Source organism: Ostrinia nubilalis, chromosome 28 (assembly GCF_963855985.1).
Source record: "Ostrinia nubilalis chromosome 28, ilOstNubi1.1, whole genome shotgun sequence".
Taxonomy (NCBI): Eukaryota; Metazoa; Arthropoda; class Insecta; order Lepidoptera; family Crambidae; genus Ostrinia; species Ostrinia nubilalis.
The window spans coordinates 7,796,667-7,816,274 of NC_087115.1; the positions used below are offsets into that span (position 1 = coordinate 7,796,667).

Sequence of the window (19,608 nt, forward strand, 5' to 3'; positions counted from 1 at the left end):
TAACTCTCTCAAAACTTAAGTCTAAACGAATGGCAGTTGACTTGTTATAATAATCGATTATCGCGATTTAGTGTTGCGTAGTGTTGTCGCACTATCGATATAAATAAGGCCAAGATCACATTATAGGCAGTGGTGTCTTTTTCTGATCTGAGAAAGCAAATACATCATGAGTTAAATGAACGCGAAGTCGATCCTTAATTTCGAACTCCTCCTATGTTCTTCTGATTAATTTCGTTGCGGGTCCAATGACAGTTTAACTTTCACCCGGGACAAACTTGGCCTTCACTGATTGTGTTATTGGCGGTCAAGCTGTAGATCCTGGCTACACAGGAGTTGCAGCGGTGGGAATAGTCCCGTAACATGTTATATGACAGGAAAGCTGCTGTATATTTTTAATGAACTGTCAAAACACGGTTCTCCCTTTTTAACCGACTTCAAAAAATAGGAGGTTCTATGTTCGGCTGTATGTATTTTTTTTTAATTGGTAAGGACGTATTTTTTCCAAACCCAGCCTAGTTGCAGCCTGTCTTCAGTTCTCAAGTTGTAGTACTTAGTGACGTCCCTTATTTATATCGATAGTAAATAATGACAACACTATGAGTATATGGAGTATTATTTAAATGCTTTTCAATTAATCTTTAGTTGAGAGCAGTCACACATTTAGTAATGCAAAATGTCAGTTTAATTTTTTTAACTGGATTTTATAAAATCCATTGGAAAAATTGGTTATTTTTTAACGAGTTTCGTTTGCTTTAATCTTGATATCTCCATGCATTAGAAATAAAATTTAATCTCTCATTTTATTTTTCTTATTAAAATGAAATGGGATAGAAAATTTCTCTGTGGTTGAGTATTCCGGGCATCAGAACTTTCCAACAAGTAAGATGCAGGCCAAAAGATTTTTCTAAACAAATGTGTGACTACCCTCAATATTTTTTCCGTTATTTTGTGCCATATTTGTGGCTATATTGTACAGTCAAACCCCACCACAAACTTGCTCAATCAATTTTGAACCTTACATTAAAGGCACAAAACTCAAAATCAATTAAGAAATCATTTGTGGTAGGCTCATCTTGCTTGTATCACTTTAGCAGTCGACTCCAGGTCTATAAATACAGATTCAGATGTCTTTACGTTTAGAAATGACAACAAATGTAAACAATTTTTGACAGCTGTCATTTTTGTATGATTTGACGTTTCGCTTCGTTTGACATTCGTAGCAAGCCTAATATCGTTGCAATATCAACCTTAGTGTTACAATATTAAGGTACATTTAGTAACCTTTTATGTAGATCCATATGGCAGCTGTCAAAACCCATTTGACAGTCTTTTGACGTTCGAAGACACATTTTGACATTTCTAAACGCACAGAAATCTACTTAAAACCGTAACGAGTTGGTCATATCATACCTATCCAATGATACTTATCCTACATATTTCGTAGTTTCAACACTGTATTGCCAGTTGCAATAATATCTACACAGAATAGTCATGTACATGTTTTTGCATCTGGCTTCTGTTACAACGGCATCTATCAGTTTGGGAGGATTATGTCAGAATCGGTACAGAATTTTCGAGATTCCATTTTGTCAATTTAATAAACTTTAAGTAAACAAATGCATTTAATTATAATAAAATCAACAATAAATCGATTTAATGAATTAGTCGTAATATTTAAATTTATAAAAGATAAGATTCTGCTTTTTAAAAACAAGTTTGTAGATAGTTTTATCCACTAAGACGCGCCCCACCACTCTTCCGCGAATGTTTGAGTGTCGGTACACGCTAATGCTCCATGAGTGCACACGCACACTACAGTAATGCCTTACGGCTTGCTCGGACCACACTCCCCGCACCCCGCGCGACCGGGACCAAACGTAGCTGGGGCGCGGCCGAGTGGATGAAACGATCTACAGGGTAGGAACGTTAAGTGATCTCACTCGATTATTTCTAAACTATACAAGATATTGAAAAACTGGTTACTGATCCTGAAAGTGCTTCATGAGCTCTTTCAAACGGTACCAATAATAGGGTACAGAATAAACTGGATCTATCTGAAAATTCAATGTTTCCAGCTTCCATACTAAATGTATGCCAGACATACAATATTAGAAGTTAATTTTTTTTATTGAATAATAAACTCTTAAAATAAACTCGTAAATTGTATTCTTCTTTAAAATTATTCATAAAAAACATTAGTTTTAGGCTTTTACTTGCTACAATATTGTCAGGAGATGAGTGTCATGACTGTAGTAGTACTAAATGTATGGAAGAAGGAAACATTGAATTTTTGGATAGATCCCGTTTATTCTGTAACCTATTATTGACACCATTGGATAGAGCTTGTGAAGCACTTTTAGAATCAGTAATCAGTTTTACGATATCATGTGTAGTTTAGAAATAATCGAGTGAGATCACTTATCGTTTCCACCCTGTATAGTTCATTCAATACTTGGAATGTGTAATATAAACACAAGTCGCAGATTCAAATCTCGCGAAGGACAAACTGGATTGTACTAATAATTTATTTATTTATACGTATTTTTATACTTTACCTAAGCGCCACAGAAGCTCAGCTTAGTTTGGAGCTAGATTTTTATTTTTATACATTATATTTCATTTTTCACAACCAAATAATAGATGCCGTGTCATATAATAGAAAGATTACATACTCGTACGCACTTATACATATTATTAAATTTTAATTTATATTATTTACATTTATTGTTATATTCATATATTATTTATATCATTATACACAACGCAGTGTGTGTGTTTTTCGTCGCCATTTTTGAATATTTTTTGCGGATGACAGCTGTCACATTTGACAGTTCGAACAAAAATAATTGCATTTAGAGATAAACATTTCTTATAAAATAATATAATACAAACGTATAACAAAACTGCACAGTACAACTGTCATACAAAATTTGTATGGCGTAAAAACACACACACTACGTCATTATGATGTATGGTCTCATTCAATACACACATACAACTGAGATCAAAATTTTTGAATTCCGACTGCTCCCATACTAAAATGTATGGGATCACCATTTTCTCACGTTGGTTAAAATCTTTATAACATGCCGATACTTCTCATAGTGTCGAGCGAGACGAGTTTATTAAAAACCTATATGACATATAACTATAAGTTGGTATATTTATATGTATTTATTTAGAGGAATGATTGTTGGTGCCAAACGATGTCACGGCTGAAAATAAAAATTAGGTATTATTAATTAAATAAAACTTATGCCCGTTTTCACCATCAATCCTTAATTTTTAAGTGAACTCTATGGTAGCACATAACAGGAAAGGACATCATCCACGTTTCATATATTTTTGGTCCAAAATCAAAAGTGCCGGCCAACAAAAAAAAGTGCTGTATTCTGACAGAATACGTCTGCCTTAGCATTTGTTACTATAGCACCAAAGCCGTAGCTCCACTGTGCGTCGAGTATTTGAGATCATCGACTATTCATACATTTTTTGTTCAAAATCAAGTGTCGGCCAATAAAAAAAAAAGTGCTGTATTCTGACAGAATACGTCCGCCTTAGCATTTGTTACTATGGCACCAAAGCTGTAGCACCACTATGCGTCGAGTATTTGAGATCTAAAATTCATCGACGATTCATACATTTTTTGTTCAAAATCAAAAGTGTCGGCCAATAAAAAAAAGTGCTGTATTCTGACAGAATACGTCCGCCTTAGCATTTGTTACTATGCCACCAAAGCTGTAGCACCACTGTGCGTCGAGTATTTGAGATCTAAAATTCATCGACGATTCATACATTTTTTGTTCAAAATCAAAAATGTCGGCCAATAAAAAAAAGTGCTGTATTCTGACAGAATACGTCCGCCTTAGCATTTGTTACTATGCTACCAAAGCTGTAGCACCACTGTGCGTCGAGTATTTGAGATCTAAAATTCATCGACGATTCATACATTTTTGTTCAAAATCAAAAATGTCGGCCAATAAAAAAACCTGACCTTCGATTGACAGATCCCCTTAAAATTTTACCCTAAAAGTGGTTCCTGACAGATTGTATATTATAAATCTCCCCTACTGTAAGGCTGGGTTGCACCATCTTACTTTAACTTTGACAAACGTCAAAAATCTGTCAAACTCCATACAAAATGCACCGGTTATTGTTAAAGTTACGGTGAAAGAGTTGGTGCGACTGAGCCTAACTCTAGCGGTTATCTCAGTCAGTGCTTGACGTGACAGATCATACAAATCTGAAGCACATCTAATAGACTAAGAGCTAGTGAACGCCAGACTTACGTCATTTTATAAAAGCTGAAAGTTTGTCAGCGTATGCTTCCAATATAGGATATAATGTTGGTGAATTATGAAGTTTGGGTCGTGGTGGCTTTGAGAGCTACCCTAAAAAAACTATCTGGCAAGGAGTTGGAACTGTCAAAACTGTCTGGCTGTTGGGGAAAATACTTATAATTATTGCCCAAATATCTATATATATAAAAATGAAACCCGTTTCGCGTTGTCACGGCATCACGTGTGAACGGTTGAACCGATTTCGATATTTGGACCTTGTCATGTGCAATTTTGAATGTCTTGTCAATCGTTGTCCGACACCTCTTGTTGCGGAGGACCGGCACCACCCTGCTCTGTCGATTCGCACGTCTCATATTAAACCGCGAATTCTTCGACCAGCGCTGCGAGTTGTTCCGAATTTTCGTGCAGCTAATTATGATAATATTAATGGCGAAATTAGGTTGGTCCATTGGCATGAACTGCTGGCCGATAGAAGTATCCAAGAAGCCGTTGATATTTTTTATGATACTATAAATGGAATTGTTTCTAGTCATGTTCCCCATAAGACAGTTAATAATAATTCTCGTTATCCTTCTTGGTTTTCTAAATCGTTGGTGAAAATTATCTCTGAAAAGTCGAAATATCATAAAAAATGGAAGAAGTATGGCAGGTTAAGCGATTATCACACCTTTGGTTTATTACGTGAGAGGCAAAAGCGTGTACAACTTGAATGTTACAATGCATACATTCGCTACTGTGAAGGTAGGATAAGACTCAACAGTAAATTCTTTTGGAGTTTTGTGAAATCCAAGAAATCGTCAAATGATGTTCCAGATACAATGTTCTCTGGTGGCGTATCATCTTCTAATGGTGAAACCATTTGCGCCATGTTTAATGACTACTTTCAATCGGCATTTGAACCCAGAACATGTGGATTGACTTCATCCACTCTTTTGGAGAGTCAGGGTGCAGTATCCGTTGGCTCCATTGAGCTCTCTCCCGAGCTTGTCGAGAAGTACTTGAAGGGACTAGATATAAATAAGGGTAGTGGCCCGGATAATTTGCCTCCTTTCTTCCTTAGAATGTGTCATCGCTACCTTGCTCTTCCGATTTATTTGCTTTTTGACTTATCGTTAAAAACGGGTGAAATGCCTAGTAGATGGAAGCAGTCCTTTGTCGTTCCTGTCTTTAAATCCGGCAATAAACATAATATTCAGAATTATAGGCCAATCTCAAAATTATGTACAATTGCCAAATTGTTTGAGAAAATTATTTATGACGCCATATTTCCGAGTCTGAGGCCCATCCTCGCCGACCAGCAGCATGGGTTTATTAACAAGAGGTCTACTGAGTCGAACCTTTGCGAGTTGGTTCATTTCGTTGCAAAGTCAATGGATCAGGGATTTCAGGTGGATGTCGTGTATACCGACTATTCTAAGGCATTTGATAAAATCTCACACCCTATTTTAATCCGTAAGCTTGGTTTAGTCGGTATACACGGTGACCTTCTTCGTTGGATCACCTCATATTTACGTGATCGATCTCAGGCTGTTACTGTCAAGGGTCATGTGTCATCATTTGTGCCGGTCTCCTCGGGAGTGCCACAGGGTTCTCATCTCGGTCCATTACTGTTCAACGTATTTATAAATGACATCGTTCATATTTTTGGCAATAGTAACGTATTAATATATGCTGATGATATGAAAATCTTTAGGAGAGTTAAATCTATAACTGATTGCTTGCTTTTACAAAATGATCTTGAAGCTTTGTCTCGGTATTGTTTAAGCAATTGTCTTAACCTGAATATTAAGAAATGCAATGTGATTACTTTCACGCGGAAGAAAAGTCCCATCGTTTTTGATTACTCAGTGAACGACAATATAATCAATCGCGTGAATGAAGTGAGGGATTTGGGTGTTTACCTCGATGCTAAGATGTCCTTTTGTTGCCATTTGGATGCTATATCGGCCAAGGCTTATCGTATGCTGGGATTTGTTTTGAGAACTGGAAAGGAATTTAAGAATTGTTCTACGCTTGTTCTGCTGTTTAATTCTTATGTGCGTTCTATTTTGGAATATGGATCTGCAGTTTGGAATCCTCACTATCAGAAATATATCAATATGTTGGATCGTATCCGAAATAAATTTATTAAACACCTTCATTTTAGATGTTCTAACAGAGGTACTTGTTCTCTCATGGAATCTGTACCCTCACTCACTGACCGTCGCATTGAAAGAGACCAAATATTCCTATTCAAATTGCTGCACAATTTAATTGACTCTCCTTATCTTTTAAGTGAAATATATCTCCGTTGCCCCCGGCTTAGTGCCCGTAATAGGTGTCTTTTTGATGTGCCCCTTTGTAGGACTAATTATGCTTTCAACACCTTTCTGCCTCGCGCTTGTCGTTGCTACAACAAACAATTCCAAGAATTAGACATACTTGGGTCTAATTTAAGTAATTTTAAAAAACAAATCCGTGATTTGTCTTGTGGCAACTAAATTGCGAGCGTCGGGTGATGTTTGCAGTTCGCTCCTTTATTAATTAGGTAGTTGATAATTTTTCTTTTGTCACTTTGTTTACTTTTTTTATATAAGTTTATATTTTTCGCAACAAAATTTTATTCATAATGGTTTGCCCAACTTTATGTGTATATTTAACTGTGGAAACTTAATTGGTTTATGTGTTTTCTTACTGCACCTAAATTAAATTATATTGTAACTGTATGTTTCCCAAAAAAATAAATAAATAAATAAATAAATAATAAATTCTTTTTTTTAAATGTTTGTGGAAGTCCAAGGATGGTTCTTACGGAAAAAAATATTAAGAAAATCTCTACGCTAAGGCGGTACGAAGTTCGCCGGGTCAGCTAGTTATACATAAAAATCAGATTTAATGGTATAACATTGGTAGAATTACAGTCTATTGAATATACAGAAAAAGCCACCGTAAAAGTTAGATTTACGTTACACTATAAAATCTGATTTTTATGTATAATACTTGGGCAATTACTACAAGTATTTTCCCCAAAAGCCAGACAGTTTTGACAGTTCCAACTCCTTGCCAGACAGTTTTTTTAGGATAGCTCCCAAAGCCCCCACGACCCAAACTCCATAATTTACCAACATTATATCCTATATTGGGAGCATACGCTGACAAACTTTCAGCTTTTATAAAATGACGTAGGTCTGGCGTTCACTAGCTCTTAGTCTATAACGTTTCGTTAACGTTTGACGTCTCAAGTCAAGAACACACTAAAAAACCCACATAACTCATTTATTTCTGCAAATAGGCTTTAAAAAAGCACTTTTACACGACCCAGTATTAACCCTACTATTACATAAAATAATATGCTTTGATAAATATTGAATGTTTATTTACATGACTGTCATAACAATGAAAAACACGCGTTGCTAAGCAACCATAAAGAAGGTCAGACATGACAACTACCACTGCTTCAGGACAATAAATGGGCCAGTGCTGAGAAGAAGCAGCGCAAGAAACTCAGACACTATTGTCAGCCTCTTTTTCATACAAAACACAACATTTCATACAATACAACTGTCATACAAAATTTGTATGGCGTAAAAACACACACACTACGTCATTATGATGTATGGTCTCATTCAATACACACATACAACTGAGATCAAAATTTTTGAATTCCGACTGCTCCCATACTAAAATGTATGGGATCACCATTTTCTCACGTTGGTTAAAATCTTTATAACATGCCGATACTTCTCATAGTGTCGAGCGAGACGAGTTTATTAAAAACCTATATGACATATAACTATAAGTTGGTATATTTATATGTATTTATTTAGAGGAATGATTGTTGGTGCCAAACGATGTCACGGCTGAAAATAAAAATTAGGTATTATTAATTAAATAAAACTTATGCCCGTTTTCACCATCAATCCTTAATTTTTAAGTGAACTCTATGGTAGCACATAACAGGAAAGGACATCATCCACGTTTCATATATTTTTGGTCCAAAATCAAAAGTGCCGGCCAACAAAAAAAAGTGCTGTATTCTGACAGAATACGTCTGCCTTAGCATTTGTTACTATAGCACCAAAGCCGTAGCTCCACTGTGCGTCGAGTATTTGAGATCATCGACTATTCATACATTTTTTGTTCAAAATCAAGTGTCGGCCAATAAAAAAAAAAGTGCTGTATTCTGACAGAATACGTCCGCCTTAGCATTTGTTACTATGGCACCAAAGCTGTAGCACCACTATGCGTCGAGTATTTGAGATCTAAAATTCATCGACGATTCATACATTTTTTGTTCAAAATCAAAAGTGTCGGCCAATAAAAAAAAGTGCTGTATTCTGACAGAATACGTCCGCCTTAGCATTTGTTACTATGCCACCAAAGCTGTAGCACCACTGTGCGTCGAGTATTTGAGATCTAAAATTCATCGACGATTCATACATTTTTTGTTCAAAATCAAAAATGTCGGCCAATAAAAAAAAGTGCTGTATTCTGACAGAATACGTCCGCCTTAGCATTTGTTACTATGCTACCAAAGCTGTAGCACCACTGTGCGTCGAGTATTTGAGATCTAAAATTCATCGACGATTCATACATTTTTGTTCAAAATCAAAAATGTCGGCCAATAAAAAAACCTGACCTTCGATTGACAGATCCCCTTAAAATTTTACCCTAAAAGTGGTTCCTGACAGATTGTATATTATAAATCTCCCCTACTGTAAGGCTGGGTTGCACCATCTTACTTTAACTTTGACAAACGTCAAAAATCTGTCAAACTCCATACAAAATGCACCGGTTATTGTTAAAGTTACGGTGAAAGAGTTGGTGCGACTGAGCCTAACTCTAGCGGTTATCTCAGTCAGTGCTTGACGTGACAGATCATACAAATCTGAAGCACATCTAATAGACTAAGAGCTAGTGAACGCCAGACTTACGTCATTTTATAAAAGCTGAAAGTTTGTCAGCGTATGCTTCCAATATAGGATATAATGTTGGTGAATTATGAAGTTTGGGTCGTGGTGGCTTTGAGAGCTACCCTAAAAAAACTATCTGGCAAGGAGTTGGAACTGTCAAAACTGTCTGGCTGTTGGGGAAAATACTTATAATTATTGCCCAAATATCTATATATATAAAAATGAAACCCGTTTCGCGTTGTCACGGCATCACGTGTGAACGGTTGAACCGATTTCGATAATTCTTTTTTTTAAATGTTTGTGGAAGTCCAAGGATGGTTCTTACGGAAAAAAATATTAAGAAAATCTCTACGCTAAGGCGGTACGAAGTTCGCCGGGTCAGCTAGTTATACATAAAAATCAGATTTAATGGTATAACATTGGTAGAATTACAGTCTATTGAATATACAGAAAAAGCCACCGTAAAAGTTAGATTTACGTTACACTATAAAATCTGATTTTTATGTATAATACTTGGGCAATTACTACAAGTATTTTCCCCAAAAGCCAGACAGTTTTGACAGTTCCAACTCCTTGCCAGACAGTTTTTTTAGGATAGCTCCCAAAGCCCCCACGACCCAAACTCCATAATTTACCAACATTATATCCTATATTGGGAGCATACGCTGACAAACTTTCAGCTTTTATAAAATGACGTAGGTCTGGCGTTCACTAGCTCTTAGTCTATAACGTTTCGTTAACGTTTGACGTCTCAAGTCAAGAACACACTAAAAAACCCACATAACTCATTTATTTCTGCAAATAGGCTTTAAAAAAGCACTTTTACACGACCCAGTATTAACCCTACTATTACATAAAATAATATGCTTTGATAAATATTGAATGTTTATTTACATGACTGTCATAACAATGAAAAACACGCGTTGCTAAGCAACCATAAAGAAGGTCAGACATGACAACTACCACTGCTTCAGGACAATAAATGGGCCAGTGCTGAGAAGAAGCAGCGCAAGAAACTCAGACACTATTGTCAGCCTCTTTTTCAAGGGTGTACAGGATTTAAAATATACATAGTTATAAACATTTATGCGAGCAAACATTTTTATCATTTAAATAATCATCGACTTTATAGTAGCCCTTTTTCATTAAGGTACTTTTAATATGTGCTTTGAATTTATGAATGGGTAGTTCTACAACAGTTCGTGGTAAATTTATTAAAGAATTACTGACGATCGCTGACGTGGGACGTCTCAAGAACACCCTCCCGGTCGCCATATAGTTCCAAAATACTGAACTGTCCTATGCATGACATTGACAGCGGGGCGCCACCGTCAATACCGGATCGCTGGTTCCGATGTTTGCCATGTTGGAAACCATATAGTTGAACGATGGTAGCGCCCCCTGTCATTGAGTTTGGTGGGACAGGGGCCGTTCAAGTATTACGTAAGCACCAATTTCTCTGTTTTGCTTATTTTGGATGACATGGGGGGTAGGGGGTCTAGATGATGATTACGTCATCGTTAGTTATTTACGTTTTTTCGGGGATTCCCGCAAATAATACGTATGCGTAGGCACTCGCTTTGAGAACTGATTAGGGGAATTACCGCACATTAGGGAAATTACCGTGCGCTATTCACTTGTCTAATAATTAACTCTCGTGCCGACACTGCCCATTGAAAATTTGTGAGTCGTAGTCCGCATAACTAAAAATGTTTACGTAAGCATAGGGGGAGGGGGTAAGTGCTTTGCTTACTTTTGATGACAAGGGGGGCGGGGGGGTAAAATATGGTAAGAAATCTGCTTACGTAATACTTAAACAGTTCAGCGTGGGTCATCTACAGGGTGGAATTTTGTAATGCCACCTGGAGGGAAAGTACCATTAATACTGTAGATAGAAAATTTTACTGAAAGAAAACATTCCTTTATTTTTGAAAAGAAAGAGAACTGCATTCAAAGATTTTCGAATTTTTTTTTCAAAAATTCACTACCATCAATACAATTTTCTGTAACGTAATTAAAATAATTTAAGATTTCATGGTTTTCCTTTCATTTTTGATTTATCAAGTTTGTTAGAGAGATTTCATTCTTATACTTAACCCTATCGATAGATGTAATAAAAATACAGGGTGTAATTTTTAACAAATAGTTGATTCGATTCCCGGGTGTGTCAAGCAAATTTTTGGAAATCTTTGAATGCAGTTCTATTTCTTTTCAAAAGTAAAGGAATGTTTTCTTTGAGAAAAAAATTCTATCTACAATATTAAGAGTACTTTCCCTCCAGGTGGCATTACAAAATTCCACCCTGTATGCCTCAGGCCCTGGCTGAGTTACCGCGAGTCCTGTAATGCTGTGCGTGTGCTCACCTCACGCGTAGTTGGAGGGGCTCTGCCCGCGGCTGCCGGAGCCCGAGCTGCCGTACGAGGGCTCCAGTCTGCGGGACAAACATAACGTTCAACAAATGTCATTTATCAACCGACTTCAAAAAAGGAGGAGGTTCTCAATTCGACCCGTATGTTTTTTTTTTCTATGTTTGTTACGCGATAACTCCGCCAATTATGAACCGATTTGAACAAATCTTTTTTCTGCGTATAGGTAATACCTCAAGGGTGGTCCCATTTAAATTTAATAATAGAAAAAACAACCCCCAAGGGTGGAAAATTGGGGATGAACTTTTTTAATACGCAATATCTCCGCCGATTATAAATCAATTTGAACGATTATTTTTTTGTTGAATAGGTATTATCAAAAGGGTGGTTTCATGCGAATTTGAAGAAAATATTTCACCCCCAAGGGTGGAAAATTGGGGATGAACTTTTTTATACCCAATATTTTCAATTTTTACTTTTTTTGGTGTTCACGCATTTGAAGTCGGTTTTATTTTTTTAAAAAGTTAATTATTTATTTATAGACATGTAGTGTCCGGTGTCGGTGTCGGTTGGGAGCTCGATTCTTGAAATTGTTGACAAGTATGTCTACCTCGGACAAACGATCCAGCTAGGTAGGTCCAATTTCGAGAAGGAGGTCAAACGTCGCATCCAACTCAGCTGGGCTGCGTTCAGAAAACTACACAACATCTTTTCGTCCAAAATACCGCAGTGCCTGAAGACGAAAGTCTACAACCAATGTGTGTTACGACGGATTAGCAAGCTGAAGTGGCAATGGGCAGGGCACATAGTACGCAGAACTGACGGCCGATGGGGCAGCAAGGTTCTGGAGTGGAGGCCGCGTACCGGAAAACGGACCCTAAACCCACCCACAAGGTGGACCGACGACCTGATAAAGGTAGCAAGAAGGCGTTGGATGTAGGCCGCTACTAACCGAGCGATGTGGAAGTCATTGGGGGAGGCCTATGTTCAGCAGTGGACGTCCTACGGCTGAAATGATGATGATGAGGCAAGGAGTATAGTCAATAACAGGTTTCCCTCATTACTTAAAGTACATTGTTGTTGTTGATAGTATGTTTCTCCATTGATAAGAATAAGTACTACGTTCACTATTTTTCTCTTTATAAAAATGTAAAAGAGTATTTTGGACAAAAATAAAGACACGGGTCTCAACGCCACATTTATAAATGAGTTACATTATGTACTCACGGCTTGACATGACGGCATGGTCACAAGCAGATAAGATGTTGTGTAGTTTTCTGAACGCAGCCCAGCTGAGTTGGATGCGACGATTGACCTCTTTCTCGAAATTGTGTTTCTTAAGTCCGGTCGCCGAGCACGTACAATTTCATCCAATGACCTCAAGCTACCCATCCTTATCGCTCGCGCGTAATTATATTGCTGTCGCGACTGTGCGACGGGCGCCCGAAGTGAGTGGGTAGCTTGGGGTCATTGGACGAAATTCTACGTGCTCGGCGACCGGACTTTAGCTGAAATGATGATGGTATGTTCATACCGGTAGTCCCTGGGCGACTTGTGTCTCCTGGGGCTGGGGCTGGCGCTGGGGCTGGTGCTGCCAGAAGCACCGCCCACGCTCGCCGCGCCCAGCCCGCTCAGACCGCTGCTTCCTACGCGAGTCACTGCGGAAATACAATTCAATATGAAAAATATTTTATTGGCACTTATTATTAAAATCAAAAATATTTATTCAGTTTAGACCACAAGTGGCACTTATAAACGTCAAAATATAGTAAATAATAAAAAAGAAAAGGTAGCCCTTGGGGCACTTTACATGTCTCCTTATCTTTTGGGCCCTACCAGCGCTTCGAGACAAACATATGGCAAGTGCTGAGAAGAACAAACTCATTCAATCATCATATATTGTAACAAGTTGTTGGGGATTTCCTCTCTTCAAGTTTATGTAACCAGAATTGAGAGAAATCCACTCTTTCGTCACATCCATAGATGTCCTGAACAGGTACACGACATCGCAGAGGGATATTTCGACTCGCTAGGTTCTAACTCTAAGAAAATAAATCATTTATTTGCTCAGAAACATGGTAACAAAATGGTCGATAGAAAATGTCAAGTCCAACATGTTTTGTCCAGGGTAGGCATGCAAATTTTACAAAATTAGAATCTACATATTAATAACAATAATAAATTAATTAAAAAAATGAAGTCATTATAGGCACACAAATCAATCACTCAGAAATTCTTTGACAGTTTAAAAACATTTATCAACTAACCATTCATAAAGACATTTTTTAAATTGGTTTACATGCAAGTCAGTGATAGAGTCTGGAATTTTATTAAAAACTTTAATGGCCATTATAAAACAGTTTTTACTGTAAAGGTCTACTCACGAGAGCGGTGTCCCTGGGTGCAGTTAATGCGAGATCTTTGGTGTCACTGGTGCTTTAATGCCTGATGCCGATGCTTGCTATGCTTTATCTAAGCAAGCCCCTCCCGTAGCAACAGTTTACTTACGCGAGCGGTGTCCCTGCGGGTGCAACTGGTGCGAGATGGACTGGTACGAGATTCCTTGGAGCGACTGGTGCGAGATTCCTTGGTGCGACTGGTGCGAGATGCCTGGTGTGAGATCTTCTGGTGCGTTAATACCTGGTGCGGGTGCTAACTCTCTTGCTAGTCTATTCAAGTGAACGGTGTTCCTGCGGATGCGACTGGTGCGAGATTCCTTGGTACGAGATCCCCTGATGTAATTGTTGTGAGGTCCCTGGTACGCTAAGCTTGGTGTGGATGACTCGCTAGGTTCTAACCCTACTCACGCCAGTGATCCTGCGGTGTCCCTGCGGGTGGTGCGAGATATTTTGGTGCCTATGGTGTGAGATGCCTGGTGTTAGATCTTCTGGTGCGGATGACTCGCTAGGTTCTAAGTCTACTCACGCGAGCGGTGTCCCTGCGGGTGGTGCGAGGCGTGGTGCGAGGCCTGGTGGTGCGAGATCCCTTGGTGCCACTGGTGCGAGATCCCCGGTGTGAGATCTTCTGGTGCGGATGACTCGCTAGATTCTAACTCTACTCACGCGAGCGGTGTCCCTGCGGGTGGTGCGAGGCCGGGTGGTGCGAGGCGTGGTGCGTGGCGCGCGGGGCGGGCAGGTGCGCGAGGTGCGCACTGTTGGACGCACTTAGTGCGGAGGGCGAGGGACTGGCGCGCGACCGCACCGCTGGAAGGAAAAACATATATTTAAAACTAGCTGACTACTAAGATTGTGCAACCCAACCTAAAAGTTTTTTTTAAAGGTAGCCTTTCGAACTTCGAATTATGTTGCTGTCGCGCTCGCACACTCTGCGGGCGCCCGTCGCACAGTCGCGACAGCAATATAATTACGCGCGAGCAATAAGGATGGGTAGTTTGGGGTCATTGGACAAAATTCTAGGTGCTCACGGACCAGACTATAGCCTATTGCAGGGATGGCGAACCAATGGCACGCGCCACAATATTTAGGGCACGCCCACCTATCACAAAATTCACTATGAAATAAAAAGTAAATAATGTGTTTTAAATAAGGGCTATCGTATTTGCCCTCATCAGTTAATGCTACTGTAGAGTAAGGTCCTACTGTCACTCGCCAGTGGCGCCACTTGTACCTACTATACCCCTCATTGATAGCATTAGGTGATATTTGATGGCATGTAAGACTACATCAAACATTTTTTTCGGAAAAATGGCACGTTGATACACAAAGGTTCGCCATCCCTGGCCTATTGTATCTCTCTTACCCGTAGTATGCGCGGGCGCGGGCGCGGACGCGTTAGCGGGAGCGGAGGCGGGCGCGGGCGGGCGGCGCGCGTGTAGCGGCGGCAGGAGCGCCGGGCTGTGCGCGCGCGGGTGGAACATCGAGTACGCTGCGGAGGGAAGAGAGAGCGTCGCTATATTGCAGTGTTTTTCAACCCTTTTCATGACACGACCCCCTAGTATCCTACTTCCTACTAATATTATAAATGCGAAAGTTTGGATGTCCGGATATCTGGATGTTTGTTACTCTTTCACGCAAAAACTATTGAACGAATTTTGATGAAACTTTAAAGTATTATTGTTTATAACACAGATTAACATATAGGCTATAATTTATGACGATCTGTGACAAAATAAATTTCACGCGGGCGAAGCCGCGGGCAAAAGCTAGTGAAAAAATATTTTACCGTTCGCTTTTCTTTTTCATGCATTTTATAATGTTACAAAGATATTGTAGGGACCGAATACTTCAATCCATACATTAATTAGATTTCGGATAAATCTATCTTTATAACTTTACTGTTTTTTTTTACTAAGTTGTTTTTACGACCTCTCGCGACCCCCCTATAGAGGCTTTGCGATTTCTTAGGGGGTCACAACCCAGAGGTTGAAAAACACTGTTATATTGCACGTCAGGGCGCCTTGAAATTAGAAACGTTAAGGTACAAGTTGGAAGCGGACGACATGAGGCAGCAACAGACGACGTGTCGTTGCGACACTACTGGTTTCTATGTATTTATACGAAATACCATTCGTAATAAGCGACACGACAAATTCAAATTCTTTATTGCTCCAATGTTGGTATACAAAGGTTCTTACATTTACGTCGCCTGGAACCGGGGAGTGGGTCAATTTTAAGTTGCAAGATTTGACGACGGACAACAGACATATGAAAGTAAATAAAAGCTTACAAAATACATTGACGTGTCGCGGCAACTTGCACTTTTAGGAAGCATTGCAGTGGTGCCAATGTTATTTCATACAATTTCAAGAAGCACAGTTGCGGCGCCACTACCGTGACAAACGCAAATGGCAATGCAACTGCGTCTATTCTATTTCCTCATGCCTCTAATTTGAAGACACCCATAGAAAAGGCTATAATTCGGTATATGACAGTAACTATACAACAAAGAAGTAGTTTTCAAAATCAGTATCCAAACACGCTCTTAGCTGGCGGGACCGGTTACTTAACACTCATAATAATCTCCTTTTTTTTTTTCAAGACAATCCCCAGAAGCAGTAAAGACTATAAAAGACAAAATAAATTACATTAAGAACTAGTCTTACCCAGCGTACCTCGCATGACGGAGAGCTCGATGGCGGTGCGGATCTCGTCGTCGTCGCGCGCGCGGCACGCCGCCGCCGCGATCGCCTGGCAACCACGCACACGTCAATGCATATTCTTAACGCACTCGACAAACGCTATAAATTCTTTCTTTATTGAATAAATTCTTTATTGAATAACTTGAATAACTTATTGACAGTTTTTAACAATAGGCTAATTAAAACTATAATAGGTAAAAGTACATACGTGCCTGAACTAAGAATTATAATTCCTGTATCTCAGGCAAAAAAAAAAAAAAAAAAAAAAATGTGAGAACTTCACATTTCTAGCAACGAATTATACCAACATGATTATGAGAAAACTATCAAAATTACAAACAAATAAAAAAAATGGTTTCTGACCACAAGTTGAATAGCAAAATCTATTGGAGTTCTACCGTAACCCCTTTCAAGGAATGTATCGAACTGGCTATCTTACCTCTAACTGCCGGAACACAACAATGCTGTTAACATTGTTGTTATGGCGACAGACTTATGTAAGATGGTGGTAGCTAGCCAGGCGGACTTAGAACAATCCCTACCACCAACCAAACCGAACAGAAAAATCTGCCCTCACTGGGAATCGAACCCGGAACCTCTGCGTCTAAAGCAGGTAGTAGTGCTTTTATTTTTGAGTAAAAAACAAGTTTAATTTTTATTTTTTTCTTTGTTCAGCGAATTATAATATTTGCTGGTTAAAAATGGGTCTCAAATCGGTTCAGCCTACCTGACTGGTTTCCCTGTGTCTTGTCGCGTGTTGCGCCGCCATAGCGCGCGCCGCCCGCGACCCTGCGTATAGAATAATACTAAATATAACTTTAATGATAAAATATACGTAAGTTAACATGAAAACTTTTTCCAATTTAAAATTGTAACAGCTGATCCGTCAATTAGTATGAAGAAATGTCAGTGCCTGAGGTTTATGAGCGGCACGGGAGGCTGTTTTTGACATGCCAAACGTCAGCGAGACTTCAGATTTGTATAGATGACCCACGATGAACTGTCCCACCAAATTCAATGACAGGGGGGCGCTACCATCGTTCAACTAAATGTTTTCCAACATGGCAAAAATCGGAACCAGCGATCCGGTGTTGACGGTGGCGCCCCACTGTCAATGTCATCGACAGGACAGTCCAGTATTTTGGAACTATATGCTGTCACGTCATAATATGTCAATGTCACCCCTCCCGTGCCGTTCTTATATCTCAGGAACTGAGTCAGTTATGTACCAATATCAATCAGCATAGACCAGTGTAGGCAACAAAAAAAACTCAACTAGTGAAGATCAAGTTTGTCCCGGGGGAAAGTTAAACTGTCATTGGACCCGGAACGAAATTATTCAGACGAACATAGGAAGCTGTAGATCCTGGCTACACAGGAGTTGCAGCGGTGGGAACGAGAGGTGGGAATAGTCCCGTTACCAAAAGTCACATCCAAATCAAGAAACTCCTTTTCTACAGTCGGTTAAAACTAAGCACTCACCCGGTCGCGGCGTGTGCGTTGCCCCATCCCCAAGGTCCAGTTGTAAGACGCCCGCGCTGTATTCTGTAACAAGATGCAATATTAGTACACCATCTGTACCATTATCTGTATCCATCTTCTGTACCACATTTAAAGCAAATAAATAATGATTCTGATTCACGCTATATTCAATATCGCGTCCGATATATTATATTCAATAGGGTAGTCAATCTGTTAATGAGGGCTACCTTTTTTAGCGCCACAGTAGAGTATCTGTCATCGGCAATACTGAATACAAAATCTTTATTTGTGAATCATGGAGCGCTTTTCCTTCGGCGGTAGGGCGCAGCAACGTCAAAGGACCCGCTGAAAATTGGTGTCGAGGTATGCTCAGGACATGCCCAGACTAATGCCGAGCGGACCCTTATTTGTCAGCAGGGCAAATAACACAGCTTTCATGCAACGCTTTATTACTCGAAAACAGTTCGAGGTAGGGGATATTTGGGCAATGATTATAGGGATAGTTAGTAGGGAAACTATGAATAATTACATGTATTTTAGTCACTATGGAGCGCTTTGTGTAAATTTTACTTACTAAAGCAACCACCCTAAAACGCCTCTAGAACTGAACTTGAACGATGTCATGTCGTGTCGTCTTATATGTCGTCATAACGTGTAGACATTGTCGAGCCGAATCGTCATTTATGTTGTGTTATATCGTACGTTTTGTCTCATCTCAACTCTCTCTTTCCCTCAATCGTGTAGTATACTGACCGGGAGCATACGCGGGTTGTGTGAGCAGATGTGTATTCGCGTTGGGCGCCATGGCCACGTCGGGCACGGCCGCCGACAGCGTCGGACGCGGGACGGCGCCGCCGCACGACGATGTCGACTGTTATTACGTGGCGTGACGTGTTGCATTGTGTCAGTATACCGATCATCATCGATGCGTCAGATCTGGTACTAACTCATGAGCTATGCTACTAATGACATGGCATATCAGGGGTCAGGGCCCCTTGAAAAAGAATCCTAGACACGCCAATGATCATAACGTGACGTGGCGTGTCGCATTGTATATAAGTTTGTATGTATACCGATCATCATCGACGCGTCAGGTGTCGCTTATCTGGCATCGCTGTCTAGCATGTCGTGGCGTGTCATTAAGTGTAATGTCATGACGTTGATGTCTCATGTCATGAATGGTCGTGTTGTGGTGTCGCCTCATGTTATGACCATTGACATGTTGTCGTGTCATAGAAGTTTCATGTCGTCTCATGTCATGACATTAACGTGTTGTGTTGTCTCATGTCATGACATTGACCTGTCATGTCGTCTCACGTAATAAAATTGACGTATCGTGTAGTCTCATGTCATAACGTTGACGTGTCATGTCATCGCATGTCAAGACATTGACCTGTCTTGTCGTCTCATGTCATGACATTGACGTGCCATCTTATGTCATGACATTGAAGTGTCATGTAGTCTCATGT

At 39.6% G+C, this 19,608-nt stretch overlaps 1 protein-coding gene across 1 annotated transcript; it reads right to left on the reverse strand.

The window, feature by feature from the left end:
* Window positions 1-7,844: 7,844 nt before the first annotated feature.
* Window positions 7,845-18,944, reverse strand: LOC135085237 (uncharacterized). Its single transcript, XM_063979993.1, has 9 exons — window positions 18,893-18,944; window positions 18,140-18,202; window positions 17,385-17,446; window positions 16,622-16,706; window positions 15,319-15,444; window positions 14,622-14,762; window positions 13,094-13,217; window positions 11,557-11,624; window positions 7,845-8,140 (listed from the first exon to the last, which is right to left on the reverse strand). Exons 1-8 carry the CDS (start codon window positions 18,942-18,944, stop codon window positions 11,558-11,560), a joined length of 720 nt encoding a protein of 239 aa, XP_063836063.1. The 3' UTR covers window positions 7,845-8,140; window position 11,557.
* Between the last annotated feature and the right edge of the window lie 664 nt (window positions 18,945-19,608).